This window comes from Castor canadensis, chromosome 5, assembly GCF_047511655.1.
Source record: "Castor canadensis chromosome 5, mCasCan1.hap1v2, whole genome shotgun sequence".
Taxonomy (NCBI): domain Eukaryota; kingdom Metazoa; phylum Chordata; class Mammalia; order Rodentia; family Castoridae; genus Castor; species Castor canadensis.
The window spans coordinates 160,582,337-160,606,392 of record NC_133390.1 but is presented as its reverse complement, the minus strand read 5'-3'; the positions used below and the strand labels follow the sequence as shown (position 1 = coordinate 160,606,392).

Here is a 24,056-nt window from a genome sequence, read left to right as displayed (position 1 = left end):
CTTGAAAGTTCATTATTTCCTAAACCATTCTAGGTCTTTGAAATTTTCCTGGATCCGACTGAGCTCTGCCAATTTGTAATGACTACACTGGATGGCTTGAAAAATCTGCCACATCCCTGTACCCAGCAGGCAGCAGGAGAGTTGCTGATAACGTTAGTGAAAAATGCAGAGTCCCGATTTGAGAAGGTAAAGCTCAGGGCCCATTTTCTGGTTTTGAAATATCTGTGAGGCCTGTTCACTCCTTAGCTGTGAAGGTCCTGCTGCTGCTCCTGGTCAGCTGAGAACAACCACTGATAGGGACAGGGCCAAAACCTTGTTCCATCACTCACAAATACTCCTCTATTCAATAGGCATGTGCTAGCCAGCCCCACAGGAGTGGCCGACTTAGCCTAAAATCAAGAGAATTTATCTAACTATATCTAAAATTGATACATCAAGAAAAAACAAAAAGGCTGGGGATATAGCTCAGTGGTTTAGTGTTTGCCTCGCATTTATGAGGCCCTGAGTTCAATCCTCGGTACCACAAATAAATAAATAACAAAAAAGAAAAGAAAAAGAAATAATCTAATTATATTACCTAAAATATAGAAGGATAAAGCCAGGCAAGGTAGTACACATCTATAATACCAGCACTTGGAAGGCTGAGCCAGGAAAATTGCAAGTTCCAGTATAGCCCAAGCTACATGGAGAGACCCTGTCTCACAAAAAGTAAATTTAAAAATAAAATATAGAAAGACATACGTAAAGAGTTAAAAAGGATAAAAGTAGTTGTTTCCTTCTTAGGTAATAGGAAAAGGGAGAGTCTTGAAGTACTACTGAACTTAATTAAATTGTGTGCCTATTACACTTTGACAACAATAAAAGTAAGAGTTGGGTATATCTCAATGGTAAATCATTTGTCTAGCATGCATGAAGACTTGGGTTGGATCCCCAATACCACAAAAAAATTAAAATAATGTATTGGCCAAGTGGCTCAAGCCTGTAATCTTAGCTACTCAAGAGGCAGAGATCAAGAGGATTGAAGTTTGAGGCCAGCCTGGACAAAAATTTCACAAGACCCCATCTCAGCCAATAAAAAGCTGGGTGTGGTGGTATAAGCCTGTCATCCCAGCTACACAGGAATCATAAATAGGAGAATCTTGGTCCAGGTTGGCCCAAGCATAAACATGAGACTGTATTTGAAAAATAGACCAAGTGTGAGAAGTTTAACCAAAAGACTTATTACATTATCCAGTAATTGTATATGTATTAAATATACTTACATTAATATTATTCTTAATTAATTAAAAGTACTGAATTGAAGAATATAAATATATATTCTCTCTTTTTTTTTGAGACAGGGGTCTCACTATGCTGCCCATCCTGGCTCCAAACTCAACATCCTCTGGCCTCAGCCTCCCTTCTAGTTGGCATTACAGGCATGGATCACCACACCCAGCTGACATTCTTAAATATATATAAGAAGTTCGGACAGAGAGTATTTTCCAGGATGGGTTAAGTGATTCAACAGTGGTATCTAAGACTCAGGGCTTTTCCATCTTTCTACTTTTCCTGGTTGTCACAGCAATTTCAAGCATTCTGAGTAGATAAGACTATCCAGAGGCTGGGGTAGGACTCAAGCAGTATAGTGCCTGCCTAGCAAGTGCAAAGTCCTGAGTTCAAACCCCAGTACTTAAAAAAAAAAAAAAACTATCCAAAAGGAAGGGATGTGTTGCCCTCCTTTTTTGGAGGGAAGAAAATCTTTCCCCACAGCTCCCAATAGATTCTCCCTTATGTTGCCTTGGCCAGCTACATCACCTGCCCATCCTTCAACTAGCTTCTAGCAACTGGTAGTGATAGCAACTTTATGTCAGGTTTTGAGAAGCTGACAGTGCCACATCGACTTAGAGCCAAGAGTCTGTGGGTGGGGAGTGTAAGTAGTCCAAGTAGAGAAATGGACCAAAGCCCTGTGGCTCCTGCTTCCATTGCCTGGCCTGATCAACATGGCTGAAGGAAGGTGGGTATGGACTCTCTGCCATAATCAGTCAGAGTGGAAAACAACCCAGCTTCCACACAACACATTTATTAGTTTGTTCTATTATAAAATCAATATGTAATCATTGAAGAAAAATTAGAAAAATAGATAAGAAAAAATCTAACATCCCATCACTCAAAGATACACTGTTAACACCTGTGTATTCAGTGCTGGGGGTGGAACCCAGGTCCTCACGCATGCTAGGTAAGTACTGTACTACTGAATCAGACCTTCAGCTCCTTAAGTATAAGACATTTTGTTTCAAAGTCACTCCTAAGACATAAGTGACCACAATATCCTCAAAAATCATAAATGTCCCACAAGATTAAGGTATTAGTGATTTCTTTTTCTTCTTCAGGTGCCAGAAATTATAGGAGTTATCTGTGCCCGGCTATCCATAATCAGCCAGCCTAAAGTTCGCCAACAAATCATAAATACTGTGAGTCTGTTTATCTCCAGGCCCAAGTACACAGATATAGTACTCAGCCACCTTCTGTGTCATCCAGTACCATATGACAGGTAACAGAACCTTGTATAGTCTCTGAATTAGATTGGGGTATGTGACATAGTTCTGAGTATTATAGAACATGGTTCTTCTCAACAATCTAATGAGACTGTCATAGAGGAGATAAGGTACAGCTAAATGCCTGTGATATAAATCAGAATACAGTGCATAAACACAAATAAGCCAACAAATCCACAATGAAGACTATTCTATAAGATAGGTGGGCTGAACTCTTCACAAAAGTTAATATCACTGGTGGTGGGGCACTGTACTAGATAAAGAGATACTAAAGTGACATAACCCAGTGTAATACATGACCTCAGCTGGATCCTAGATCAAAACAAAAGCTGTAAAGAAATTGGAGGAAATATTTAAATATGGTAACCCTACTAGGTTCTTAAATGAAGATAATTTACTTAGGTATGAACTGGCACTGTGGTTATGCAGAGGGATTTTCTTATTTTGAGAAAATAGTGAAGTTATTTAGGGGTGAAACACAACAATGTCCACATCTTACTTGAAGGATACATTAAAGAATGATTTTGTCCCAAAGTAAATAAATAAAATAGTACATAAAGAAGAAGAAAGTATAAATATATTCATAGAGAGCTGTGTGCCAGTGTCTCACACCTATAACCCTAGCTACTAGGGAGGCAGAGTTCAGGAGAATCAAGGTTCAGTGCCAGCCCAGGCAAATAGTTTGAGAGACCCTATCTCAAAAATACCCAACACAAATAGGATTATTGGAGTGGCTCAAGTGGTAGAGAACCTGCCTAGCAAGCATGAGGCCCTGAGTTCAAACCCCAGTACTGCCCCTCTCTTTATATATGTATGTAGTATATGTATGTATATATGAATATATATGAATAAAATCCTAGAGACAAGAAGGCCTTTTAGCTGGGTGTTTTTACACTGGTAGCTCCAGGAGATGCCACTTTAACCAGAGAAGCACCTGTTTTTATCTGCTTTCTATACTGTGATTCTGGGCAACTATTTTATTTGAAGAAAAGCTTTCTCTGTTTTTTGTTTTTGCAGGCATAAAACAAAATTTTAATCCACATATTAGAAGGGTATTTTATGTAAAAATCAACCTAGAGCAGTTAATAGCTTTCTCTGTTTAAACTGTCTGAAAACCACTCTTTTAAGTGCATGGTTCTCACATGTCTTGGCATAATAGTGCTGTTCTTTAAGCTGAACTTTAGAAGTTTCTTGCTTTCTTGCATTCACAGATTAGAAATACAAAAGTAGGGAATGAAATGTTGGGATAGTGTCTAATACTCTCAATTTTTAGAGTAAGTCTCATATAGATAGTAGAATGACCAACCATACTCAGTGGTTGAGTGGTTGGCCTAGCATGCATGAGGCCCTGAGTCTGATCCCCAGTACCACAAAAAACAAAGGAACACCACTGTCTATAGCACACAAAGATGCCTAGATAGATTCTGAAAATAAGAAAAGAGAATGGATTGAGCTAAAGGTATAGCTCAGTGGTAGGGAGCTTGCCTAGCATGCAAGAGGTTCCATTAGATCCCCCGAACCATGGCGCGGGGAGGGAGGAGATATTTAAAAGCCTAGCTCCAATCTTCCCTCCTCTGTTCTCCTCCACAGTGTTTATGTAACTCTCAGGCACTACATTTGAATCAATGCTAGAAAGAAAAAAAATTTTGATAGAATCTCAGTATTTTGTCAAGGCTGATCTTAGCTATAATGTCAAAATTTTGAGAAATTAATTTTTCTTTAAGAAAAGATTTAAATAGGATCTAAGTTTTGTCTTAGAACTTGACCTTAGGAAATATGGGGACCATACATTGGAATGAATAGATGTGTCTATGAATGCCTTCTGTGGACCTGGCATTATGCTACCTCCTGAGAGATCCAGACATGATCCCTTCTGCTAAAGGGAACAGACAGACACACACATAAAGAATTGACATGCAAGACTGAGGCAACTTCTATAAAGAAGAAATTTGAAACATGTTATGAGAATTCCCATGAGACATGTGGTGAAGAAACAGCAAGCTTCACAGAGATGACACTGGAGCTGGACCTTGAAGGGTGTTGATTGGCAGGATAGAGTTGGGGAAGGGACCTTCCAATTTAAGAAAATGACATAGGCAAAGATATGGGGTGTTCAAAATCCATGGTTTGTTTGGCAAAGTTGAATGGTATGGGGTGACTTAGAGTATGTGATAGTCAAGTGGTGGGACTGACAAGCTTAGGACCAGTATATGAATGGCCTTGAAGTCCATGCCTAGGCAATGGGAGCTTGATTCAATAAAACCTTTTGAGTTACTATTATGAAAATAATAGGTTGTCTATTGATACCTGTTTTTGTTTTTGGCAGTACTGGGGTTTGAACTTAGGGCCTTGTGCTTGGTAGGCAGGCACTGTATAGCTTGAGCCACTTCACCAGCCCTACTATTGATATCTTGAAAAACTGAACAGGGAGAAGATTAGATCCCAACTCTAGGAAGGTTGTGATCATCTCAGGCCTGGGATAAGCTGCTCTCCTGAAACCTTTTGGATTTGTAGGCATCTGGCTGAGTTGTGGAGAACCCTGGAAGTAGAGCTACCCAGCACAACCTGGATCCTGTGGAGGCTCCTGAGAAAGCTGCAGAAATGCCATAATGTTCCCATACAAAAGAAGATGGCCTATGTGGCTGTTGCTGTAAGCCATTGAGCTCTGTCCCTCTAATTTCAGCCCACCATGCTCCCCTCCAAGGATAACTGCCCCATCTAAAGAGTGTTGTTTTTGGTCCCTTTCAAAGTTTGCTTCTGACACTGGTAGAGCAGCTCAAGTGGCTAACAAGTGTGAGGCCCTGAGTTCAACCCTTAGTGCTACTAAATAAATAAATAAATTTAAAAAATTGTCATAGCTAGCGGTAAACTTGTGAAGAAAATCTTTAAGTAATATAGAAGTGTATAAAATAGAAAAAAGAATGGAGAGTAAATATTTTAGGCCTCTCAGGCCATACATAGTCTTTGTCACATATTCTTTGGGTTTTGTTTTGTTTTTCAATAATCCTTTAAAAAATGTAAAACCTTTATTCAGGCACAGTGCTATGTGCCTATAGTTGTAGCTACTTGGGAGGCTTGAAGTTGGAGCTTGCGGCCAACCTGGACAACATTGCAAGAACCCCATTAAAAAAATTCTTAGACCATATCTAAACTGTTTAGAAGTATTTATAAACTCATATATATATATATATATATATATGCACACATACATACATAAATAAGCTTTTTTGTGTACATATTTAATGTTTTCCCCATTTTTTTTCCTTTTAAATACACTTTTTAAAGCAGTTTCATGTTCACAGCAAAACTGAATAGAAAATACAGAAAGTTGTTAAAAAAAAAAAAAAAAGGCCAGGCACTGGTGGCTCATGTCCTAGCTACGTAGGAGGCAGAGATCAGGAGAATCAGGAGAAGCCAGCCCTGGCAAATAGTTCCGAGAGACCCTATCTTGAAAAACCCTTCACAAAAATAAGGCTGGTGGAGTGCCTCAAAGTAAAGGCCATGAATTCAAGCCCCAGTACTGCAAAAAAAAAAAAAAAAAAAAAGCCTCTACCCACGCGCAGTTCATCTACTATCAGTATATACTTTTTAAATTATTTTCTCCCCTACCAGTTTCTGGTCTACATTTTCATGAGACAGCATCAAGTCTGACCTTGAACTTGCTATGTAGCTCAAGTTGGCTTCCAACTATCTATCTTCCTATCTTAGTCTCCCAGGTGCTAGGATTATAGTGTACGCCATCATACCCATCTTGATCTGAATTATTATCATAACTTTTTTAGCTTCCAAAATTCTTTCAACATTTCTAATCTGCTATTGTCTTCTGTTCTCTGTTCTTACAAGCTTATGTGTTTTTGGTTTTGGTGGTACTGGAATTTGAACTGAGCCTCATGCTTGCTAGGTAGGTGCACTCTACCACTTGAGCCACTCTGCCAGCCTTTTTAAAAATATCTGTAATGTCACTTTACTATAGTTTTAGAATTTAGGGAAAATAAAGGCATATTTTCAATCTAGTTATAAAATTATATCTATGTACACATAATAACATCCATCTATATATAAATATTAATAAGGTTATACTGCACATACTTTTATTTAACAATATATGAACTACTGTCTTGTCTGAATATACAGGGATCTCGGCTATCCTTACCCTGGCTATATCATCTTTTTAAATTTAATTTCATTTTTTTTGAGACAGTGTCTGTATAACCCAGTCTAGCCGCTAATTCATGATCCACCTATCTCCACCTTCCCAGTGCTGGGATTATAGGCACGAACCACCGGCTTTAGCCATTTATTTTTAATTACTTTTTAAAAAAATAGATCTTACATGGTACAGAATCATTTTTTGTTTTTTTTTCTTTTTGTATTTTGAAATGGGGGGGTCTCTGTGTTGTCCAAACTGGCCTTAAACTCCTGGGCTTAAGGCTCAGCCTCCCAAGTAGCTGGACTACACATATGCAGCACCCTTGGGTAGGGGGAGGGGCCACTGGTGATGAACTCAGAGCCTCTCAAATGTGAGTCAAGCAGTCTACTACTTGAACCACACTCCAGCCCTTTTGTTTTTTTGCTAACTTTGCCTGGGGGTGGTCTTAAACTCCTCCTGCTTCACCTTCCAAGTAGCTGAAATTACAAGCATATACCACCATACCCAGTTACTCAGAATCATTTTTAATATCAAGTTTCTTGTTAAGTGAACATTTTGACATTTTTCAAACTTTTGCCATTAAAACATTGTTACAGCAAACCTAATCATAACATAGTCATATACATTCAGTATTCTCTCAGGATAAAGGCCATTGGAGGGGATTCTGGGTCAAAGAGTGAATGTATGTAAAATTTTGATTCATTGTCCTCCAGAATGTTGCTCCTCCCCTGTGTTCCCTTCAACCTCACTGCACTGAGCATTCCCATCACTGCTGCCTTGCTGTTAAGTGAAAAATGAACCTTTTAATTATATTTTTGTTTTTGGTTAGGTTGAATGTTTGTGTATGTTTTTTAATTGGCCTTTTATATTTCATCCTTTGTGATTCATCTGTTCATGTTTTGTGCACCAGTTCTTCCCAAATTTAATATGCACACAGAGCATAATCACCTGGGAGTCTCAGTAAAACATTGATGCTGATGTAGAAGACCTGGGTGGGGCTTGAGACTCCCCATCTCCAACAGCTCCCAAGTGATGCCAGTGTTGCTGGTGTGTGGCCACACTGGTCAGCAAGCCTTTACATTTTTTCATCCTGGTATGTCAGAGCACTTGATTAAGAATAACACATAGACACAGATGCTTTTCTGAGTTGTTATTTGTTGTCTACACTTGTAACTTTTGGTGTGGCTTTTTATTTGTATATAGTCAAGTATGTTAATAACTTTATGACTTCTGGATGTCAAGTCTCCTCACTCATTGGTGACATTTTTTTCCAGTTCTAAGGATTGAACACAGGGCCTTGCGCCTGTTAGGCAAGTGCTCACCTACTCCACTCGTACTCATCTCCCCTTCACGTCCATGTCCCTGTGTTTATTACTACTGCTGTCCTGCCTGTGGGATAGTAGAACCAGAAAGCGTGTTCTGGCACAAACATAAACAAAGCAAGGTGAGGCTTTGGGTCAGCAGCAATCACTCATGCTCTGTGCCTTTTCTGTCACAGGCAACGGATGCCCTTTATGAGGTGCTTGTGGGAAACAAGCTGCGAGCAGCCATGTTCCGACTCTTTCCTCAGCTTCTCGTGACGCTGCTCATCCAGATCCACCACAGCATCGGCCTCACCATGTCTGACGTCTCCATCCCAAGTGGCCTGTATGCAGAGAAGGAACTGTCAACAGAGGTCACACCTTTGTGGTACTGCACATTATCATTTCATTGACCGTAACGCTTAGTAAGCACTGGGTACTATGGTGGGCACTGGATAGTCAAGATATGGTCCCAATCGTGAGGGAGCATACAGTCCACAGCCCTCACGGGACACCAAGATGACATGCCCAGCAATCATTCTGGGCTCTCATTGGTTCCTTTAGTTTTCTTGGTACGCAGGTAAATTTGGTTGTCTGGGTCCAGATACCTTGCAAAATAATATGCGATACCATGACTGATAAAACAAGTAGACACAAAGACAAGAAAAGCAGCTCAGACCTATCCCCAAAATTGTACTGTTCCAGTGAAATGATTCCTCATTTCAACTTTATTGAACGGAGAAATGTTTTTAGTTCTCTATTAGGGTCTCAACAGAAATTTCTTAGTGTTGCCATGGTAAATGGGTTTCTTTCAGAGGAAGTGCTATAATGTGGAATATTTAAGAACACCAGACTAAGAATCAATGGACCTGAGTTCTAGTTATTCGTCCATTTAACCAGCAGCATATCCTGGCAAATCTGTTGTTCTATGCCTCAGCTTCCTTATCTATAAATGAAGACTCCAGGCCAAGTGCTCTCCCAAGAATTCTTCTAGCTTTAAGATTTTACTGAGGCTTTGTTCAGGATATCAGTTCAGTAAGTAGTTTTTTAAATCTGTGGGGATACATTTTAGGGGTGTAAATTGTGTCTCAATAAAGATTCTTAAAACGTCTTTCAAATTGTTAGAGAATTAGGAGTCTTTGGAAAATCTAGAAAAGGGAAAATTACAGTCTAGCAGCTGTCAATGTGTGGCCCTCCCCAGTGAGAATGGAATGATTAGGTACTTGCAAGTTGGTGAGACCTATTCTGTTCACCCATGCTGTTTTTGTTCTACTTAGCTTTGCCCTGCAAGCTACAAAGACTCTTCTCCTCAGAACATTGTGCTGGCAGGAATTCAACATCATGGAAAAGAATGAAGGATGGACTCTTCTGGAAGGAGACTGCCATCTTCAGGGAGTATTTCTCCTTGCTAAGTAAGTATAATACTCCTGTCATAGTATATTTATCTGCTCCAAATCAGCATGGTTTTCAATAGTTTTTCTCCCTTTTAGTTATTACAGCAACTAAAGTAAGATAACCTTCTCATAAGAGAGTACACAACCTGCGCGCCAGTGGCTCATGCCTGTAATTCTAGTTACTCAAGATCCTAGCTAACTGTGATAAGTTCAAGGCTAGCCCAGGCAAAAAGTGAGAACCTTTCTCAAAAATACCCAACACAAAAACGGCTGGTGGAGTATCTCAGGTGGTTAAGAGCACCTGCCTAGCAAGTGTCCCTAAGTTCAAATCCCATTACCACCAAAAAAAATAAATATCCATAATGCCAGGCAAATTTTCCAAATGTCCTGATCTTGCCATAGCCTCCTGTATACCTGAAGGTGGTCAGAAATTTCAAAGGGCCCCATCCTGAGGAACTGCCACTTGGGTAGGAGCATGTCTGAGAGTCCTGTTGTTTTGCAGTGCTTTGCTGGAAAGAAATCAACTCCTCGCACATAAGATCATGTACTTGCTAGTCCCGCTACTTAACCGAGGGAATGACAAACATAAACTCACGTCTGCAGGCTTTTTTGTGGAGGTAAGACTTGACCTCCAGAAGCTGGGTTCAGAAAGCCAGTGAAGCCGTAGAATCTGCCTTCCACTTAGTGTCAGACTGGGTTCCATTTCAGACATGCAATAGAAATATTGAAGTTCTTTTTCTACACTTTCATTATTCATATTCCTTGTGTACCTGCAACATAATCATCACCCTGTACTGTATGTGCTGTATCATAGAGAATTCAAAGGAAAAAATATATTTTGGAGTTGGTGAGAAGGCAGCTCTCCTCATGAAAAAAAAGGGTTTCAAGGTCATTTCTTTGGCTGACTCCTGGGTTCTTTCAGCTCCTCCAGAGTCCGGTGGCTAGGAGACTGCCCCGCACATACTCCACTGCCCGCTTGAAAGACTGGCTGCATCACGGAAACAGTCACTTCAGAATTGTTGCCCTGAGAGGACTATGCAACCTTCTTAGACACCAAAAGATGGTAAGGAGGCCCTGATCACTGATTCCTGTCACAAATAGAACACTGACAGCAGCTGAAGAGAACTGTGTAGCCTGGGGACAGGAGTAGATGGGAGAGGTCTTTTTCTTTCTACTTTTGTTTTTTCTTGGCAGTACTAGGATTTGAATTCAGGGCCTCACACTTGCTAGGTAGGCGCTCTACCATTTTAGCCACTCCACCAGCCTGAGAATGTCTTTTTCACTGTACATACTTTTGTACCATTTGAATTTTTACCTAGGAAATATGCAAGTACTGACTATTAAAATATTAAAATTTTAAAAATCCAAGTCACAAACATTTATATTTTAAACCTGTAATTTCTGTGGGAGGTACACTTATTGTCATTATAACTTGAACAACATGTAGGTATCATTTGCCTTGTACTATGTTGCTCTGTGGAGTAACCTGATGCTTCCAAGATGCTTATCATCTAAGAGGGAGCTCACTGGTATTCATGCAGGAAAACAGCTCATTTTCCACAGGTCTCACTAGGAAACTAGGCTATAATCAGAAGAGACCAGTGATCCCTGAGGCTTCAGTTTTGTCACTTGAGTTCTATTTCTTTTATTTGAAAAAAATCTGTATCTATATATCCACATACACATATATCTGAAGCCAAAGTGACAAAGTGTATGTTAATCCTGGTTGATTGGATGCATGAGTATTTGTTGCTTTATTCTACTTGCTTACATATACATAGTGTATATATGTGTGTGAACGTGTGTTGATTTTTTTTTTTTTAGACAGGGCCTCACTATACAACCCAGGCTGGTCTGTAACTCATTGTGTAGCCCAGACTGGTCTTGAACTCGTGATCCTCCTGCCTCTACCTCCCAAGTACTTATCATCTTACCCATCTTGTATGTGTTTTAAAACCCTGAGATTGAACTAGGAGTTTCAGAAGAGCTGAATCCCAATTCAAAATAGGAAAGACTTTCAAGGGTGCTCAATCAAATTCTGATGAATTCCTATCAAGGAATCTTTAAGCCTGTTTGGATACCTTCTGTATTAGGAAACTTGCTGTGACCTGACTTAGCTATTCCACTCTATTTTAGGACCCATTTCTGTCCTGTAAGGCATTCTCAGCAACTCTGTCCCCTCCTCTACATATCAGGCCTGCTAATATTGAGAGAGAGCAATCATGCCCTCTTTACCTCTCCATCCTGGACTAGCTAGAGCTATAGAAATCCAGCAAGCACCAGGTATTGAGTAAAGGTGGGAGCCCTCCCTTTGGACTTCTAGGAGAGGTAGTCATGTGCTGCTTTTGGACACACAGAGGGAAGACATCAAGAGCCTATTGCCATCAATCTTAGACAGCCTGTGTGAAACTGATGAGAGGATTGTTTTATTGGCCATCCAGATACTCCTGCAGCTTGTCAGGACAATGGACTTTACCACCCTGTCTACCATGATGAAGACCCTGTTCTCCTTATTTGGTGATGTAAGTCAATAAGAGAGCAGAAACTTCCCTAGGGAGAGGGTAATTGGCATACCATTGAGTAGAAGTTAGAATAGTAATAAGTACATCCTATTTTATATAGAACATCTTACTTTTAGAGCATTTTCAAATGTCCTGCCTCAATACCCTAAGAGGTAACCCATGATGTTAGAAACTTACTAAGGCATTACCCTGCTCTGTGGGAGATGGAAAGAGTTTGTATAGGAGAAAACATTGTCTTTGCTTTCAAGGAACAATTGACACTAGGTCAAATAAGATTTTTCAAAAATGCACAGAGCATAATGACCAGCATACTTAGAAGAGTAAAACATGCCAAGGCTGGAATTTCGAATTTCAGCAAAAGAACATGTATGAACATATAATACCAACATTAGGAACAAGCTTTGACAATGACAGGTGTGACTGTACCCATGTCTAACTTATAGAGTGAGAGAACAACAAGAGTGCCAAACAGCAGGTCTGGCTGTCTCCATATATATTTTGTTTCTTACCCTCAACTACATGCAGATAAATAGCCTCATGTTAAGATTGACATGTCAACCCACCTAGACTTCTTATAAGCTAAGCATGAACACATTCAGTGAGTTCCTTCTCTGTGGATATTCTCTTCCTAGGTGAGACCCGATGTTCATCGTTTCTCTATGACCCTCTTTGGGGCCTCCATAAAGTATGTGAAACACACAGATAAGAAGGGTGTGGAGAACCAAGTGCTGGACAGCTTGGTCCCACTACTTCTGTATTCTCAGGATGAAAATGATGCAATAGCAGAGGTAATGCCTACTTGTCAACTTCTTTCAGCCCTAAATAACTCTAAATCCAGACCCAACTCAGCAAATAATTGTTCATATCTTTGAGGGCAGGGACTTTGTAGCACCATCTTTTTTTTTTTCCCCCTTTGTCTTCTGGCACAGAATTATCTTTCAATTATTTTGCCTCAGTGAGTTGTAGAAAATCTTACTTCTAATTTCTATGTAGCAAATTATGGCCCTTTGTGGGTAAGAATCACTATTAGCCCGCTTTGTAGCCTCACCACAATTTTCAGTCTGGCACAGAGCACTAAATATAGTGTGCAATTCAACACACACCTTTTTTTTTTTTTTTTTTTTTGGCAGTACCAGGGATTGAAATCAGGCTCTTGCACTTGCTAGGCAAGTGGACTACTACTTGAGCTATTCTGCCAGCCATCAACACATTCTTTTGTTGATGACAAATATTCTATTCATTCTTCTTTCATTTCAAGGACTACTTCATGGCCTTGAAACAAATAACTTGTATTGAGTTTAAGTCAGAGAGCGTTAGCCTCTCTGACCATCTTGAGAAGATTTTACCTCCCCTAAATCTTCCAAGAGTTTTTGCCATGAGAGTTGTGGTTTTCCATTTAAGCCATCCTAGTCTTAACTGAGTGGTGGGTGGGAGGTTGGAATGTCATCATCATCTGTCACATATACCATAAGCCTGTTCCATCCAACATGCCAACTATAAACACTAGTTGCAGCATCCCAGGGATGCTGTGGTTTAGGCCACAGGAAAGGAGGTAGAGTTAGAACACAGGATTCTGGAAGAATGCTGGAGTTCTCACCTCTGTATGTTCCTCCTTACAGAAATGAAAGTCAAGGTTGCAATTTCAGAAACAGGATTGAGGATTAGGATGACCTTGACAACTTGTAGTGGGGAAAGGTTTGTGGCTCTAGAGCCATAAGTATAAAACATTTCAGACTCCAGTAAAGTAGAGAGCAGAACTTCCCAAGGTGGTAGGGAGGCATGCCCTGTGGAGCTGACAGATACTTGGAGGCATTGAGATCCCACTCCCACCCTGCAAGCCCTTGACAATCAGGCAAGGCATAGAGTAGCCAAGGCTCTCAGCTTATTTCCCTACAGACCTTGAACAACTTCTAGCTGCTTCTTCCAGACTCCTCAGAGGATAGATAGTCTAAGCAGAGAGGAGGTCTCTAACATAAACTTAGTTAGTAGTCACTGGCACAGAAAACATAATGCCTATACAGCTACCTCTTCTCTTATAAGAATTAAAATAAGAATAAATCATATCCTTATCTCCAGCTAAATTCCTCCAAGACTTGTCATACTGAATTTTGGTTTTATCATCCCTGTGGTAATATTTTTCAAGTTTTAAAACTTTATATGTTGTGTCATTCTATAAATCTCTCAGCATCTTGCTTTTTTCTTTGTTTCACATTGTATTTATGATTTTTATCCATGTTGTACAGCTCTAGATCATTTATTTTCACTGCTATATGGAATTCCATCATATAAGTAATCTACACCTTATCCCATTCTAGTCTAGAACATTTAAACTGTTTTCAGTTTTTCATTATTACACTGCTGCAATGAGCATTCTTGTACATATTTTCTTGTGCACCTGTGTAAGTTTCTTGAGGGCATAAACCTAGAGTAGAATATCTGAGTATCTTTGACTTTACTAGATATTTACAAATTACTAAACAAAGCAGATGAACTAATTTTTATTCTTCCCACTCCCCAAAAGAATTTTTATGGCCCAAATTTCTAATGGACCTGAGATAAAAATACTTGCTTAGCGACTCATCAGAGGTGTTGATTGGTACTTGGGCTGCATGCTGAGAGCAACTAACTACATAAGAGGCTACTTATTCAGTTTTCCTCTAGTATCTAAATCAGAAAGGTTTCAACCCTCTAGTGCTCCTTCAACCCAGAGATGCCCCCAGAGCTGTATGAAGTTAGGAGGTATGCTTTCCACAGTAACAGAAAAATAACATAGGAGCACTAAGTAGGGGTGGAAGCCCTGTCTCTAGATCACAGAGGAGAAGAAATCCCTACCCAAATCTCTGGTCTGGGTACCACATCTGATAGCTATCACTTTTACTTGAGACCATTGGTTTCTACATCCTCCCCAGAACCCTGCAGTTTTATGGATCCCTTTCTCAGCCTGTTTGGGGGACTTGGAGAGCAGAATTCTAGGTCCTCCCTTCCCCTCACTTCACCCAGGGTTAATTGTCAGTTTATTGGCTTTTCACGTTAAACTTTGGTATCTGTTTTATTGAAGAAAGATTACCTCAGCTAAAAAAAAAAAGTGTTTGAAAATGTTGATCTATGATAATCTTTTTCACAGGAGAGCATGCGAGTTCTAACTATTTGTGCTCAGTTCCTGAAGTGGAAGCTGCCACGAGACGTGTACTGCAAAGATCCCTTGTATGTTAAACCTATTGAAGTAGCGAAAATCTGCAACTTCTTTGTAAGTAGGAAATAATGGCTTTGTTAACTTTTCAACATGCTGACATACTCTTTCTGAGCTGATTTTTAATGTGGCAAACAGGAAACATTTCCCATCCCTTTTCACACAAGCAGTTGATATCTGTGAACTACTTTGTACCATGGATCTGTTTTTCTATAGTTCCCTCCCAGTGGAGTCACAAATTCACATTCTATTACTAGCCTTCCTCATAAAAGAGACTGCTGAACTCTTGAGAGCCTGACTAACTTGGGTCAAAGACTACAAAGTCAGGCTGATAGTATATGCTCAAAAAATTCCACAAAATCTGAATTGAAATAGAGTTATATATTGCCTTTACAACTACCTCTAATCCCTTCCTTGACATATAGTGGATTGTCTTTTTCTCCATCAGAGAATGTTTAAAGACTCCCAAGCAAAGGCTGCCATGATATATGACCATGCAACAGGATGGCAGCATGCCACTGCCTGTGCCAGGAACCAAATGGCGTCCTTTCTTTTTGCAAACCTGACAAAGTCTACTGTGGCTCATCTCAGGGGCAGGCTTGAGCCAGAGCAGCCTCAGGAGATTCACCCATGGTTTTCTAAAAACTGACTGTAGAACAAGCTGGATCCTGCTATGAAGCTCCTGGGACTGACTATTTCTAGGAATCTTCCATATGTATGCCTATTTAAGACCCAGAGTGGTCTGCTCTGATTAAACTTTCTGGGCTAGGAAGCCCACAGTGCCCCTGTGTCTGGTTTTCCACTGGGTATTATCTCTCTGACTTGCAACCAAACCTGTAGCTGATGCACTGATGATAGTATTTCTAGCAGGAAATTCAGTGCTTTCAATGGGTCAGACTATAAATTGTCCATGTTAAATCATAAGCACTATGAGTTCAAATTCCTGTTCTCCCCATCCTATCCCTGAGGTAGCTGTCTTTATAAGAGATCCACTGAAAGGTGCATTCTTACCCAATAAGCATAGCACATCCAGTGTGCAACAGACTATGGAGAGCCCTGAGGTTTAAAACTTCCAGTTGGGAGCTTTCAAGCTGGTAAGGGTAGATAAAAATTAAATAGAAACTCAAAGTAGAAAATAAGATGTGCCAAGAGAGGAGTACCTGCAAAACACTCAGAGCAGGGTTAGGTCAGGCTGGTCAGGAAAGAGCTCAAGGTGGAGATTAGAGAATAGAGAATAGAGAAGACTTATATGCAGAGAACCTTTAAAGACATTGCAGGTATAATGCATGAGTACATATGGACAAAGGGGTATTCCAAAGACTTAACTTTGTAGGGGCTGTTATCATGGCATAATATTCATTGAGTGTATTTATTGATTATTGATAATATTCACTATAGTTACTTCAAGCACTGCTGTACTGTGTATCTATATCTAATATAGTCCCTGACCTTGAAAACTATAGTGAGGCTGATCAAAATAGTGCTGTTACTTCACTGCTTTATAATCTTTTTTTTCCTCACATAGGGAAAAAAATGCAAGGGGAAAATTAACATTATAGCCCAAACACTGATGTACTCCAAGAATGCAAAACTTCCCATCAGAAGAGCAGCAGTCTTGTTTGTAGGTACAAAGAAAATCCTTTCATTTCTACAGTCACTTTTATCCTGTAATTTCCCTAATTGTGTTGAGTATCCCCCTTCTTTATGAAGATGACCTTGAAAGTACCTCTAGGAGAAAGGGCCTTTGTTACATATAGGTAATTATCAGGCACTTGGAAGTTGTTTTTGGAATCTGCCTAATTATCAAAAGGCCAATTCTGCCAACTGCTTAGATTTCTTAAAACTCAGGTTTTGTCTAGGGTGTACTCAAGCAGTAGAGCACCTGCCTAGCAAGTATGAGGCCCTGAGTTCAAACCCTACTACTGCCAAAGACAAAACAAAACAAAAAACAGAACTCAGATTTTAATTTCTAAGAGCAAAAACCAGATCACAGACTCACTGACTTTATCCTGTGTCTAGGGCTCTTATCAAAGTATATGGATCACAGTGAGCTCAGGATGAATGGTACTGACTGGATAGAGAATGGTAAGTGATAACATTTCTTGGATTTGGAATGCACCCATATTTTGGAAGGTATCTGAGGCAGTGGCTATCCGCAAGCTCTGTAGCAGAGATGCGACTCTTGCATATAAAAATTCCAACTTACAGCAATCAACTATTGATGACTTTAGCTGAAGGACAGTCTCATCCCAATCCAATTCCCATCATAAGAAAGGACATGACTCTATTTGTCTGATAACCAGCTTTTTTTTTTTTTTCAGTATGGGGGTTTGAACTCAGGGCTTTGTACTTGCAAAGCAGGCACTCATCACTTCAGCCATGCCTCCCTCCAGTTCATTTTGCTCTGGTTATTTTGGAGATGGAGTCTCACAAATATTTATCCAAGCTGGCCCAAACCATGATCTTCCTGATCTCACCTTTCCAAGTAGCTAAGATTACAGGCAAGAGCCACCTGTGCCCAGCAGGAAACTAGTTTTAATAAGTGTCTTAGGGACAGTTCCTAAAATTTGTCTATCAGGAAATAATATGTTACCTAGAAATACTGTCTTAACAAATTGATGATAACCTTTTAAGTGCTATAGAGATGACTAAGCAATATATTCTATAAGCAGTTGTCCTGTAAGGTGTACAACTTGGTAATAGAGGTGTTTCATGGTCATATAAGGCAAATGCTTTCAGAATTGTCGGTGAGTGAAAAATATCTATAATAGTACATCTTAGCAGATTGAGGACTCAAAGAAGTATTATTTTATTCCCATGTAAGAAGTTGTTCTACAATTAGAAAATATCATGAAATGCTAAGTCTCACAATCCAAAATTATTATTTTGATAACCAAATTAAAATCCTGAACAATTCACTACTTTTAAAATTTAAAAAAAAATGGTGAAACAAGTAGGGGCTAAATTTTATTTAAGAAAGATTATGCCTGGGCTACATAACTGTCTCAAAAAGTGAAGGAAAAAAAGGAAGTTATTTTTTTTAAAGCATTTAGGAACCCAATCTATTTCTATTCAAAAGTTAGCCAAAGAAGCTTTAGCATGTATACATGATAAACAATATAAAATTGTCAATTTATGGTCCAAAACAAGCCAAATGTTGCAGTCTCATTTGATTTAACCGATGAGATAATCCCATACTCTTCTTCCTCAGTAGTGGCTCATCTGTCTTAGGAACAGGGTGTTCAGAGTATGTACCTGCACTCTCAGCCACTTGGGAGGTTGAGGCAGGAGGTTCGCTTGAGCCCATGGGTTCAAGATCAGCTTGGACAATATGGCAAGATCTTATCTCAAAGAGAGAAAAAGATTGAGACTGAAAAAGACAAAGAGAGAGAAATAGAATATTATGATTTATGATATCCCTCTTTTAACCTTTTAACAAGTTTATGTAATTTGTTACTGATAATTTTAAGCTAAATTTAAAAGAGAAATAACAAAAACTGAAATACCAATTTATACTAAGTTCACAAGAAAATAAATTTCAGTTCCTTTGGATTCAACAATTTTTGTCTGCTTCTTCATGTGTTGTTTGGAACATGCAGATAGATCTCAATGCAAAAACTATAAGAAGGGGTTGGTGGAGTGGCTCAAGCTATAACAGCACCTACCTAGCAAGTGTGAGACCCTTAGTTCAAACCCCAGTGCTGTCCAAAAAATAAATAAGTAAAAGAAACTGGCTTAAAAGGGGAAACTGCAAGAAACTGGAAACTAAATATTTCATTTTGAAAACAAACAAATGCAGTGCTGTCCAAAAAATAAATAAGTAAAAGAAACTGGCTTAAAAGGGGAAACTGCAAGAAACTGGAAACTAAATATTTCATTTTGAAAACAAACAATGATTTAAAGGCTAAAATGCTACTTAAGAAATTAAAAAGTTTCAAATTATAAGAGGATGTGAACATTTTTGAAACCTTGGAGAATTAGAAATAAAAAAGAGAGCCTTTTCTAAATATGATGCCAAAGACAGATCCACAAAATAAAAGAATGCTATATTTGTCTACATAAAAATTCTTAAAGCCAACTTTGGAAAAAAAAGAAACATATAAAACTGAAAAACAAACAATAATATAAAGGAAAATAACTAACTAGGACTGAGGGTGTGGCTCAAATAGCAGGCACAAGGTTCTGAGTTCAATCCCTAACACTACAAAACCACAAAAAACAACTAAAAATTTGACCAGGCACCAGTGACTCATGTCTATAATCCTAGCTACTTAGGAGGCAGAGATCAGGAAGATTGTGGTTCAAAGCCAGTCCCAGGCAAATAGTTCTCAAGACCCTATCTCCAAAAATACCCAACACAAAAAAGGGCTGCTGGAGCGGCTTAAGTGATAAAGTGCTTGCCTGCCTAGCAAGTGAGCAGTCCTGAGTTCAAACCCCAGTACTGCCCAAAAAAACCCTAAAAATTTAAATATGTTAAAGGGAATAATGATTTAAGTGTTACATTTAGGATTGCCACAGGATTTTAGAGGTTGACATGAGATATGGCTTAGCAGGTCCAGATAAATTTGATTTTAGGTAAGACTACTTAGAATGTGATTATTGCAAAGGGGTAAAATATTTAGCAACACAGAAACCAGTAGGTTTTATAGGTCAAAATTGGAATTGATGCATCAATGTAAAGACTTTTACACAGTCTTAGAAAAACTTGGTGTTTTACCTTTGCTGCTACAGCATGTTGGCTGTTAGGTATCCAGAGCAGTGGTCATTTCCAGAGACCCCACGGGCTTTCACTTCCAACCTCCTGTTTTCTTGTCACTTAGATCTAAAAGATCTACTGAATGACCCTGAGCCCTCTCTGCGCATCATCGCCTCCCAGGCTCTGTTCCGAGTCCAGAGGGTGAGGGACCAACCAGAACCTGAGCAGACAGTTTGCTGGTTGAGGAAGCTCATGGGCTGTCTCCCTGCTTAGAAATGCAAGGCAAGCAACGTCAGGTAAAAATGAATCCTGTAAGAAATTACAGAAACAACTAATACACCACTCACCTTTCGTTTTTTCCAGTCTTAGGCAATGCCAGCATGAAGACATCTGCACCCATTTAATTACCTCCAAAATGTTTTCCAGGGAAAAACCCTTAAGTGGTTAGAGTATGTCAGGGAGGGTAGCTCTTGGTTTAAATATGCAGATATAGCGAAAAATCTAATGAGTTTTTGAGGTTGCCAGAACATCCCATAAAGTTCCAGTATTGATAAACAGGTCTAGAACCATTTCAAAAAGAGATCCAGGGCCAGGGGTATAGTAGCTCAGTGCTTAGCATGCAGGAGGCCCTGGTTTAATCCTTAGCACCAAAATAAATAAATAAATAAATAAATAAATAAATAAATAAATAAATAAATAAATAAATAAAAACAAATGTTAGTGTTGCAGTTTAGTATTATTGGCTCTTTTGTGAGGGCCACTTAATTGCCAACAATCTTAAAAGCAAAATAATAGTCTATGTTTATAGTATCATATTTAATGATTGGTTTTTTTTTTTTCAATAAAATCCATTATGGCCTTTCTCCTTCCTTTCCCTTAAAAACCTTCAAGCAATATAAAAAAACTTCTGAAGGGGTATAATGCTAAATCTATCCCAATATATACAAGGTTTCCACTCCTTCCTTCCTTCTTTCCCATTTTCCTGATTTCCTTTCCTACAACTGCTGCCACATTCTCAAATGACTCTAGGATAGAACTGTTATTTGTTCAGCACCCACTGCCTGCCTTAGCATAAGTGGAGAAAATTTTCTCACTAAGTAGAAATTTTCCAAGAAAGAGATTTGTTTGTGTCAGGTGAATACCTTAATAAACTGCATGTGGAAGGGTAGGAAATCCCTAAGAGGCATTCTGGAGTAATTAAAAATGATCAGCATTGCCCTAACTCCCAGGCTCTTATTTGGTGGAGAAACATAAGCAGAGAGCCAGAGCTGAACTCTTGCCCTAGATAGGACAAAAGGTAGTATGGGAAAGAGAAAAGAAATGGGACCACTGACAGATGACATATTCAATGGTGAATTGCATTGTTTTTGTTGTTCAGTAAACAATATGAATTCATATTCCTCCTCTCCCCTACCTTTCACTGCCACCTCTGAAAGACATTTAGGAACTAATTTTTCCATGGTTCACAGTGAGTTGGATTTGTTTTGAGGAATGTGACAGCATGCCAGGTATGGCTTCAGGAGGTTCACTGCTCAAGAGAGGTCTGGGTCCAGCAGATGTTTTGAACTAAAATGCAGGCCCTTGTTGTCTGATAGATTAAATCTTCACTCTTGAGCATAGCCACAAAGGTGGTCACAAATGCTAACCTTCAGTGTGAAGCACACATTTGAGTTGCGTGCATCCTTCACTGTATTCTCCTAGGCCTAATTAGTTGCAACCAACTTTACAATCCACATATGAACTAATAACATTTTCCAGGTTATCCAGTCAAAATGAGTAACATTTTATTGTGTGCTTACAATGAGCCAACTCTAAGTACATTATATAATTAATTCTTAATTCTTCTAACTACTTCATGTTTTATCTCCATTTTGCAGAAAGAGAAGCTACAGAACCAAACATGAAAGTGACTTGCTCAGGGTCACACAACTAGTAAATAGCAAAGCCAGGATTCAGACTTGAGTAATCTGGCTTCAAAACCCACATCCTTGACTGTTCTGCTCTGCTCTTCATTCTACTCCTTCCCTCAAATGGGAATAAAGCAGATCTGCTCCACAAGTAATCACAGTTAGTGAGCTCATGCTCCAAATTCCTATAATCAAACAAATGCTATAAAGTGATACTGAGTCTCAAATCAAATACAAAGGTTGGACACTTCTTATCTAAAAGTTAGTGGGCCTTATCTTTTAATCAGATAGAATGTACATCCTGTACTATTGAGAGTGGAGTTAAAGTATAAGTTAGTGGTTATTTCTGAACATTTTTTGAATTGTTGGTCTGATCTCATCATTTCATTTTCACTGCAGAAGCAGACCGCTAGTGACTGGAATAGACTTGTCTTTAAATTTCTGTATTTAAAAATGGGTGAATGAGTGAATTTCCTTTTTCAAATCCAAAAATGTAAAGGGCTTGTGCTTTCACAGGCTGGTTTAGGATACAGTTTAAATCTCCAGTGACATGAAAGAGGTTACATGAATCCCTTTTCTTTGCCTATATTTATGGTACAGTTCCTTTCCCTCCAGTCAGATTTAAGTAATAAAGCCAACAGGGAATAGCAAGCACAACAATGCTTATCCTATTTTATTTATGCTTATTGAGTTAAAATTCATAGAGAGAAGCATTCATTAAGAGACTGCTTTTTACTGAACTACCTCAGCAGTGGGAAGTGCTAAGAAGTACCTAATGATAATTATAGTGACAGTCTATTTAATCCAAATAGCTCTATTATTTTTATATAAGGCTTTCCTCAGAGATAGTTTATTTTTTGAATTTTAGAAAATATACAAAAAAAATTTCTGGAAATTTGTCATATGTTGAAATAAAGATTTAATACAACAGAATGTCATTTTAGTTTTATTTTCATCATACACTATTAAAATGTATTGTTCACTATTACTGATCCATCTGTGTCTTTATTATTTTATTGTGTGTGTGTGTGTGTGTGTTACTGGGATTTGAACTCAGGGCCTTGTGCTTACTAGGCAGGCACTCTACGACTTGAACCATGCTCCCAGCCCCAAGTGTCTTTATTATTTTAGATTCTCACTTCTTTGAGTTTCACTTTTTTCCCTTATACTGAGCTACCTATTTTTATAAGAAATTCATTTTCTCCCTCTTACTGAAAGATGAAGTTATCATTTAAATAAAAGATGGGAAGAGGAGAAGCACTGAGGCACCAGCCCTGGCAAGGGAAACATACCAGGTAAAACTGTAAACTAGGTTGAATCTCTGTTCCTTCTAGCTTTCCCCTCCTTCCTTTTCCCATCTCTTGCTCATGGGGAAGGATCTGGTAAGCTCACAGTTACATGGAAATGATTAATAATGCAAGGCTTAATGATGTTACACTTTCAGGATAAGGTTCTTCAGCCAAAAGCATGAAGCTCTACTAAGAAATTTTAAGTATTACTGAGCAGACTGGAGAGGGTAAGAGTGGGATGAAGATTTTCCTGTCACACTTGAATTCACATTATATATACTTTTCCTACCTCTTCCAAACCCTCCTCAGAAGCAAAGGAAAATAATGAGACAGAAGAAGAAAGGATGATAAGAATTGCCTTCTATTATTAGATACAAAAAGGAGATAATAGATTCTCTCTCCTTCAAGAAAATAATGATGGATTCTTAAGACATAGGGAAGCTTCCCTTATTTAAAGACCAGTGCCAGCTGCCACATCTCATCTCATGTCCAAGGACAACACCGGTTTAAAGTGGTTCCTATTAGTACTGGGGCTATAGCTCAGGAGTAGAGTTGCACACTTGAGGCCCTAGGTTCAGTTCCCAGTATCCCTCCAAAAAAGTATACAATGGTTTCTATAGATATCACCCCCTTTACAAAAAACAAAAACCAACAAACAAAAAAACAAATGGTGGCATGAATATAGAAAAGGAAAATTTTTAAGAGGAAGGGAAAAGGTTAAATGGAGATGATGGAATTGAGAATCCAGAAAAGATGTCCACTTGTGAATTAAAAGGTGGGAAGGTGAGACTATATAAAACATAGTCCAGCCTTATTGTGCATTAGTCCTTTAGACCCTGCTTTTCAGCAGAATCTTGCCCCAGACCACGTAAGCAAACCGTAGTACACCTGCAAGTAACTCCTCTAAGCAAGGTAAAGCAACAACATCCCCAACCACTCACAGGATCCAGAGATCCCTATTCTCCACATGCCAGCTGAAGATGCAGCTTCCAGGCCTTTTGTCTTCAAACCAGTTACCAACCAAATCAAAACAAACCTAGCAAAGCCTAATGAATTTTAACTCTGATGGT

At 39.0% G+C, this 24,056-nt stretch overlaps 1 protein-coding gene across 2 annotated transcripts in view; it reads left to right on the top strand.

Annotated features, from left to right (window-relative positions):
* The window catches only part of Mroh8 (maestro heat like repeat family member 8), a 54,254-nt gene extending 31,646 nt beyond the window's left edge, over positions 1–22,608 (top strand). Inside the window, exons 11-24 of one of the 2 annotated variants that reach the window (XM_074074723.1) lie at positions 34–186; positions 2,373–2,533; positions 5,052–5,187; positions 8,186–8,376; positions 9,266–9,400; positions 9,885–9,999; positions 10,305–10,445; positions 11,740–11,904; positions 12,537–12,692; positions 15,029–15,151; positions 16,620–16,719; positions 17,114–17,179; positions 19,915–20,086; positions 21,668–22,608. In XM_074074723.1, coding sequence (XP_073930824.1) covers positions 34–186; positions 2,373–2,533; positions 5,052–5,187; positions 8,186–8,376; positions 9,266–9,400; positions 9,885–9,999; positions 10,305–10,445; positions 11,740–11,904; positions 12,537–12,692; positions 15,029–15,151; positions 16,620–16,719; positions 17,114–17,179; positions 19,915–20,063 — 1,791 coding nt within the window. In that variant the 3' untranslated portion in view covers positions 20,064–20,086; positions 21,668–22,608. Of the gene's footprint in view, positions 1–33; positions 187–2,372; positions 2,534–5,051; positions 5,188–8,185; positions 8,377–9,265; positions 9,401–9,884; positions 10,000–10,304; positions 10,446–11,739; positions 11,905–12,536; positions 12,693–15,028; positions 15,152–16,619; positions 16,720–17,113; positions 17,180–19,914; positions 20,087–21,667 lie in introns of those variants that run through there. The other variant, XR_012448229.1, reaches the window with a different exon arrangement.
* Positions 22,609–24,056: the final 1,448 nt, after the last annotated feature.